At 38.1% G+C, this 9,051-nt stretch overlaps 1 protein-coding gene across 1 annotated transcript in view; it reads left to right on the forward strand.

Moving 5' to 3' along the window:
- The window catches only part of usp43a (ubiquitin specific peptidase 43a), a 103,964-nt gene that overhangs the window by 40,801 nt on the left and 54,112 nt on the right, over window positions 1-9,051 (forward strand). Inside the window, exon 4 of the mRNA XM_035659634.1 lies at window positions 7,417-7,509. Within this exon, the coding sequence (XP_035515527.1) occupies window positions 7,417-7,509 (93 nt within the window). The remainder of the gene's footprint in view (window positions 1-7,416; window positions 7,510-9,051) is intronic.

The following is a 9,051-nucleotide window of genomic DNA, read 5'->3' on the forward strand; positions in this document are numbered from 1 at the left end:
GTGTGTGTGTGTGTGTTTCCTGGTGAATATGAATGGTCTGAATCTTATTAACCGCTGGGACTGGCCTTATACAAGAGTTTATATTCTTAAACTTTCCCTTTCTGGGACCCAAACTCTGTATGTTGAAGTTCAGTCCTCCAGATTCTTGGCTCATTAAAACACAGTGGTACTTTACCACTAGTGGCAACGCGACACTCAGTGTGTGTGTGTGTGTTTGTTCGTGTGTGTGTGTATGTATGTGTGTGTGGTGTGGTGTATGCCAGCACACACACACACACACACACACACACACACACGAACACGACACAGGACTGGCTTGGCTGGAGCGATACCAAGGAGGAGTCACTTGTTTGGAAATCCAGTCCGCTCACGTTAAATGCACTGTGTCCTGCAGCTCTACCCTGAACACGAGAAACAGTGTGTGTGTGTGTGTGAGAGAGAGAGAGAGAGAGAGAGAGACAGAGAGAGAGAGAGGGATTGGGAGACAGGTGAATGTACAGGCAGTTATTTGTCATTCATAGCAATGGCTTCTGTTAAGGTTAGCTTCCGCCCCAAAGGTGGCCGGTTTGACAAAGTAAAAAACGTTAACCTAACTCAGTGTATATATCTGTATAATATCCATCCTTACCTCATACACCTTGCATTAGTGCAGTGAGCTCTAATTGGTATTTATCATATCAGTTTAAAATGGTAAACGTTTTTCACCTCTGCAGTCACACTCCACAGGTGAATGCACTTTGTCAGTTGCTTCTTTTATACAGATTCTGTTTTGAGTATGTTGTAACTTCAAACTGATGTTAGCCTGTATACAGTACTATAACTTCCACCTGTTTCCTGGACTTCCCTCCGACTCATTGTTGTTGTGTTGATCCAAATGTTTGTTGTAATGCAGAACAGGAATGACAAAACTACTCACAGTATACTGCATAAGTCTTTCCAAACATTAAAAGAATGATACACTTGGAAAATTGTGTTGAATAAGACTCAAAATTATCTTTTTTGTTATGTATTCTTTCACCTATAGTGGCTCTCACAGGGCTCTGTGAAGCATACTTGGTTCTGCTGTTCAATCACTTTGAACACTGAGATGGTTCCAGTGTTTTAACTGAGTTCAGTTGGGTTTTATTGACAGCTGGCAGACCAAACAAAAACAGGGTCAGAAATTGATCTGGCTATAGACAGCCAGGAGTAATCGATTTAAAAATCCTCCAGCAGTCCCCGTCCTGAGACAACCAACGTACAGTATACATATTATTATTGATTTGTTCAAATATATTCAACACTGATGTACATTTTTTAAAAATACTGGGAGGAATGCTTCCCTTTCCTCAGAACTTTTCAGTCATGTAATCATTTATACATCTTTCTCAGCATTGCACACAAAGGAGTGGGGGAGCTATTGAGCGAGAGTTAAGAGTGTAGTGGAAATGTGAGATATAAAGGAAGAGAGATGGAGAGCAAGGATGTGTGTGTGAGAAAGAAAGAGCTGGTTAAAGTCTTTGAATTCAGCCACCTGCTTTAGAAATGTTGCTTTGGTCGTTTGTGGGAGGTGCATTTTCACAGTTTGTGCTTAAAAAAACAAGAATATCAAATCAGCCAGTTTCACTTCAACCTTCCGCCTTCACCATCACCATACCAACTGGGAAATTCCAGTCACATGTGCACAGGTGTCTTCTGTTACTTATTACATGAGTTGCTATGATTCCATTTATCGCCCAGTTATTTGGTCCATTCGTTTTAACCAGGAAGGAGGAAACTGAAATGTTTGAAGGTGGCATTGAGAACAGGCAATACTGTCTCCAAACCGAGAGTTGATACTTATCAAAGGGAAGGTTTCATGAGTGTGTGTGGGTCTCGACAGCCCCTTTAATTGAGTTAATTTCCCCTGACAGGAGGTCTCTACTCGTACTCTCATATAGACAGAGATGAGTGCCCTCCAATCCACAGCCAGTGACACATGACTGACGGACTGACTGACAGGCAGACAGACGAAAATCAACTCTCTGAGCTTTCTCTTTTTTTCAGTCCCTGGAGGAGCACTGAAATAGACAACTATGACATATAAAGCAAGTTTGCTGTGGTCTTGCTTAGGTGATTTGGCTCCCACCAACACTGACATTTTAAGACCTAGTCCAAAAAACTAAGACTTACTCTCCTCAGTCTCCTTATTTGGCTATTAATGAGTCACCTAAACAAACATTATTATGCTTGTCTAGATATAATAATGCGAGGTCATGTATTTTCTGAGATTTTGACATGTGTAACTAAGTGTAACCAGATGCACTGATGCTTTGGTTAGTCCAAAAAATATGCGTGCAAACATATATTTTTTAACCCATCTGCCCAGGCATATTGTAAATGATGAATGATCAAGTGTTGTGTACAGAATACACATTATAGCACTTGGCCACTGTACATTTATGAGTCAGCCTCAGGCTTGTCCTGCACTAGATGCAAAAGTACATATTATAACCCCCCCAGTCAAGCAACTCAAGTTTTGTTCAAGTTTTGTTCAATTACCAATATTCAAGATCTGATGCAATGATTCTTGCTTGGGCAAATAAAAGGTTAAAGTAAAATGTGACTCTGCACTGTACTCTATAAATAAACTTTTATTCTTTGACAGAATTACATTTTCCTTAAAAAAAGATACTACATAGCATTCTTACACTTTCTAATCACCTGTTCCTGATAGACAGCACAAGTGAGTGTGCATGTGCTTTAGCGTTGCACTTTCTCACGGCAGACATTTTGAAATAGTAGGAAAATCACAGGTGTAAGTCATACTATTGATGGCTCTCTTCCATGTAGTTGTACAGTGAACCAAGTGTCTGTTTTGCTTTTCTTCGCTGTAAAACGTGTTTTTCCTGATAAGATCTTGAAGAATTCTCAGTGGTATCAAGGTGTTCTTGTTGACACTAGCAAAAGAAACTGAAGTGTGATGATATTCTTGACCTTTGTTTTTAGAAGCTGAATTGTAGGAAGTAATTACTGTGGGTAACGTCTTTAGCAGTTCGCCAGTAGTAGTTAAAATAATATGTTATATGCAATATGCATTAAAATGTCTAAACATGACTAGACGTATGTTATGTATTTTGTTGAGTAGTGTACTTACATTATCCAAAATTTTTCCAACCCAGAGAAATACATAATTTTATTCAGGTAATTTGTTACTTGTCTCTATAATTACTATAACTTCCTGGTAACATGGCAGAGGGTAAGAGTAAGTCAGCAAACATGACTAAATGCAACGTGAAAATATTTTTTAATTTACCTCTTCTGTGAACATGGTTTCTGCCCGAGTCACATCAGATAGATTGTCATTGGCAATGGTGATTGTTTAACAATGAAGACAACTTGCATGATCTGGATGCTACTTCACAACTTCATCAAAAAGATCTTTCTTTTTTGTTGTTGTATTGATGTGAGAGAGACTCCTAGTGGCCAAAATGACATATTATACATTTAACTAACAACAAATCAAATTAATCTCTCAGTTTTTATGAGAGGGAAAATTTCATAAAAGCGACCGCAGTTTCTTTTTTCCTATATTTTATAGTTATTTTACAGTGTTCGCCAAGTGTAAATACCAACAACAAACTCTGTTTAGTTATTTTTGGTTTGCATTTCTAACTGAGCCCAGACCTCCATCCATCACTGTCGTCTGATCCTACTTACACCTTAAATAAGGTCGAGACGGCAGTGACTGAACAATCAGCTTTCTTTGACAAGAACATTTAAGTTTGGTGTCTAACCAAGGCTGTGGCCAGAATTATTCTGGATGAAAATGAATCAGGAACAGATCAAGTTACAGTCATCAAATATCACATGCATGCAAATGTACACATCTTTTGCTACACATGACCTACACACAGTTAAGTCACTATGTCGTTGTTAGTTAGTGTCATTTTTATACAGACTTTTGACCTGTGGAAATACTAATAGAAATATACTAGTAATGTGTTGGAAGCAAATCCTTTTCTGTGGGCCATCAAATAAATTCTGTTTTCTAGCAAACCCTGCAACTTCATCATCAGCTCATCCCTGACACTGCAGTTGATAGATCACATAACTTTAATACAACATGTGTCCGATAGCAGCATCTGACTTATTTGTGCTGCATACATTGCATCACCCACGTCACCTGAATGATGTTCTGTATTGTTCTGCAAACCTTCTCAATTTAGAATAAAGGTATTAAAAATGGCTGGAAACAGGCAACCTGATACTGCATAATGTTTAGAGATGCTGCTGTTGGAGTGTTATTTATTTAACTCCGAGCAGAACGGAGGGATGCCGAGCATCTCAACTTTCTTTTCTCATAAATAAGAGCAGCTGCTGCTGTGCTGTGGATGTGCGTGTTTGTGTGTGTGTGTGTGTATGCGGCGCAGCTCCAGGTATCTGGTCTAAACTAAAGAATGGTGGTCTTTTGGTTTGACACTTTAACGTTGTACACAAAGTACAACCCTTGCTCTATGTCTGTCACAAACACACTCATAAACATCAGCAGGAATACTGATCTCATATTCTCCACCAGACTGGAAACACTGTCAGCCTCAAGACAAGCTTTTTTAAGTGATGCTGTGGGTTTGTGTGTGTGGATGTTCCTGCATGCGCATGTGTGAATTTCAGCATAAGTGCATAGTTTTGAGTGTGCACAACATTTTGTGTGTTTGTGTTTGTCAGTGTGTGTGAGTGAATACAGTCTGTCAGTCTGCTTTACTGAGTACAAACTGGCATCATTAGCGAGCTTGTGACTGGCTGCCACGGCACAGTAGTTACAACACTGACAGCAAGGAAATGTGGAGCTTGAAAAATGTTGTATTATTTCCAGTATATTTGTACATTTGACAAGTTTGTATCTCCACAAACTTCGATACAGCTTAACTGGCAGAAATGATAGTGGGAGTGAGACATGGTAGATGAATGAAAGAAGCATCTGGCAACACACACACACACACACACACACACACACACACACAAGCTATCAGTGATAAGAGAGCGTAATGTAGCAACATTGCAATGATTTTCTTTCAATTATCAAATACAAACAACACCAAAAAGAAGAATAAAGTTTTCGGTACATCACAGAAAGAACTTTCTCGTATTCATATTCATATTCAGAAACGTATAAGTTACAGTATATACACACATACTTTTTCAAATTTGAACTACTTTTATATAACTTATATAACTGTACTTAAGAATAACCACAGTTTGAATCAGGGCTTCAGGCTTATTTAAAGCGTATTATCCTTATAAAGCATAATGGATTTATCTCAGATGGAGACAAATGGGTAACTCAGCCATTTTGTCAGGTTGCCCAAAAGAAATAGTTTGAATAGAAAATGTAAATGGTTTGAATTACTGAATAACTTTAAGTGATCTCACATGAATAAAAGGATTATGTTGCTAAACTATGAGAGGATTATATCACACTAGAACAAACTGAACTTGGTGTTTTCACTTGATTGCCATTGAAAAGGCTAGATTAGAGTTACAGAAAGGACAATGGGTTATTTGAGGCTATTTTTTGTCATGGTTTGTTAAGATAAATACAAAAGCATTACTCACACTAGGAAACTTGCATAACCGTGAACTTACTGTGGAGCTGTAGTCAGAGCTGAATTTTAATTTCTGTTTTCGTATCCATTCCTACACTATGTCAATGTCGGACTACTGTTTGTTTCCATCACACAATCCTTTGAGGCTTTTCTGGTATTTGCAGTGACAGACTTATTTAGGAATTGAATATGCCTGAGACCAGGACACACAGTTATTTGAGTCCTTATGATACAAGGGTTTGCTAAGTGAATGTATGTTGGTTAGCTAACCTATGTTTGATATGTCTTTGCTGCAAATACTACCAGGAATCGCTCAAAGGAACAACTGGATAGCTGACAAACCCAATAACACTTACCGTAGATTGCATAGAGCAACCAAAATTAGCATGTTAATATAGGGCTGTGCTAATATTTTGTACATGTTGGCTATATCTTAAAGGAATAGCTCAACATTTTTGGAAAATATGCTTATTCACTTCCTTGCCAAGGGTTAGGTGAGAAGATCAATGCCAATTATATGTTTTTGTGTTAATTAGTTACTGTCAGCAGTCCATTAGCTTAGATTACCTTAGCATAAAGACTGGAAATAGCAGGAAAGCAATAAGCTAGTCTGGCTTTGTCCTAAGCTAACAAAATCCACCTACCAGCACATCTAAAGCGCAGTAATTAACATCTTGTTATATTTCATTATTTTTTGTTACCTTTGGACAGAGCCAGGTAGCTATTTCCCCTTATTTTGTGGTCTTGAAGCTAAGCTAAGCTAACCGTCTTCTTAAATTTCATTGACAGACATGATCTTCTCATCTGACTTGTGGCAATTAAACAAATATTTTCAAAAATGTCAGTGTTTTCCTCTAGATCACCATGCGGTCCCTGTGTTTGGCTGCAGATTTTTGCTGATACCAGCCCACAGGTTTAGATACTCAGTTTTTCTTTCTTCCTGTCGTTCCTCCGCTCTGATCAGCTCGACTGTTGTAGGCTCAAAGACCTTGACGGTGTCCTGTCGGTGTCTTTTTTTCTCCATCAGCCTTGCTGTCTAGTTACTATCAACTCGACTGTCCTGCTGCCAACCTTCTGTTCATTTTTAATCTGTTCTCCCACTGAGCCCTGTACTTTGTTGTCTTTCTCCTTGAATCGGTCTCTTTGCTCTCCACTTTTGTTCTCTCTTCTATCCTTAATATCTTCTCTGCCTCGAAATAAACCCATACAGCTTCCAACCTTTACCTTTCTTCTTAACTTTTTTCTCTGCAAAGTGCTCCTCTTCATCTCCAGCTCAGCATGTTCTTCAGGTCGGATACAGCCTTTTTCATTTAGGGAAATATCTCACCTGTCTGTTTTTTTTTTTTTTTTGTGCCAAAATTAGGAACAGCGTCCCACCTCTGTTGCTTTGCTGCCCTTTTCTCAACAGCAGATCGACTCCAGATGGCCTGTTTCAGTGCTTAGTATTCACCATTGTCCACATGGAATATTCGCATTTAACCATCATGGAGGTTTTAACTGCATGCGCATTTACCCCATACTTAAGAGGAAATTGGAGCATTTGGCATGTAGGAATAGTGGTATCTGTTATTCCATCTGTCCAACACTATATGTGAAGTCATGTAAAGTTAAATAAGCTTTCTTCTCCAATGGCTGTTGTCTTTGCAACATTTAAGGGTTATAAGCTGTGTGACTGCAATTGGCAGATATGAAAATGGACCAAAATTAATTGGAAAATGGATGTTATGGAAAAAGAAAAATATGTAATGATAGTTCCTTCAAGACTGTCAAAACCCAGAGTATGTGTTGAGTTGTGGTCTCTTATTGCAAAAATGATAAAAATTTCTCTCTGCCTCTCTTTGTCTGTCTCCAGGTCTTCTCTGACGTGCCCTCATTGCCTTAAGCAGAGCAACACCTTCGACCCGTTTTTATGTATCTCCCTGCCTATCCCCCTACGACAAACCAGGTGATGTATAACACATGACAAGTGGTAGAATTTAATAATAATTAGTAATCAGTTTTTACAGCAGGACACATTTCTTGTTGTCTGTACTACCTGAACTATATTTCTTCTAACTGTTAATGTCAGGAGTTTTAAGTATTGTTTTATGTTTTCACTTTGGTCTCATTTTGGTGGTATGTTGAGAATTCTACCACACGATGCAAGTCCTTTTGTATTGTTTTAAATATACACAGTAAGCTTATATTTCAGCATTTCATTAATTTCTATGAAAACAAAGATTATTGAAACAAAGAAATAGCTAATACAACAAAAATTATAAAAGTACACTAAAATTGTATAAAAAGTTCAGAAGATATCATATTTATCTCTGATTAATACTGACAGGAAATAATCTGCTCAAAATTCTTCCAAATCACCAACTTCCTGCAGTTATTGTAGTCACTATTTGGGTCCATTTTACAGTTTATCAGTTGTTCTGTGATGTTATCGTTATTGCATTGAATATAATATGAAATATCCATAAAATACGTCACATAGTCAGGGGTTGTCAGTTTCAAAATGGGTCCCTTAAAGAAAAAGGTTGGGAACCAGTGATCTTGACTACCTAAGTTAAAAAAAAGACATTGATCACAACAGCTGCACTGTAAAAGCACACATTTCAAAAGGAATTTTGACAAATATGACTGCACAAACACATGCGTATGCACACATTTGTACATACATATGGTCTACACATCAACAGGTTTTGGCCATGTCATACCACAGTGATAAATGGTGGCCATCAAAAGTCCTTGAGCAAACACTTTCTGTGTTGTTTCCATTTTTAACCGTACCAGAAGCTGTATGTCAGCAAGGTCTTGCTGTATGACTTTGACATATGAAGAAAGAGACAAAGAGAGAGAACAAAAGAGGGAAAAGGACACAAAGAACTTTTTCTGGATTTTGACAATGCAGAGAGAAAGAGAGAGAGAGATTATTAGGTTGCGCTCATAGAGGGTGCGTTGCAGGTTTCGAGATATAAAAGATTTCCCTTTTAAATAGAAAAAGGTTGGGAACCAGTGATCTTGACTACCTAAGTTAAAAAAAGACATTGCACAAACAGCTGCAACTGTAAAAGCACACATTTCAAAAGGAATTTTGACAAATATGACTGCACAAACACATGCGTATGCACACATTTGTACATACATATGGTCTACACATCAACAGGTTTTGGCCATGTCATACCACAGTGATAAATGGTGGCCATCAAAAAGTCTTGAGCAAACACTTCTGTTTGTTTCCATTTTTACCGTACCAGAAGCTGTATGTCAGCAAGGTCTTGCTTATGACTTTACATATGAAGAAAGAGACAAAGAAGAAACAAAAGAGGGAAAAGGACACAAAGAACTTTTTTGGATTTTTGACAATGCAGAGAGAAAGAGAAGAGAGAGAGAGAGAGAGAGAGAGAGGAGAGAGAGACCCACAACAGATTCACGACTTATGTGGCTCTAGTGTAACTCTAGGACATCAGCAATTAATAATTGGTTCCACTAAAAGGCCTAC

This window comes from Morone saxatilis, unplaced genomic scaffold (genome assembly GCF_004916995.1).
Source record: "Morone saxatilis isolate NCDOM2014 unplaced genomic scaffold, NCSU_SB_2.0 Contig17, whole genome shotgun sequence".
Lineage (NCBI taxonomy): Eukaryota > Metazoa > Chordata > Actinopteri > Moronidae > Morone > Morone saxatilis.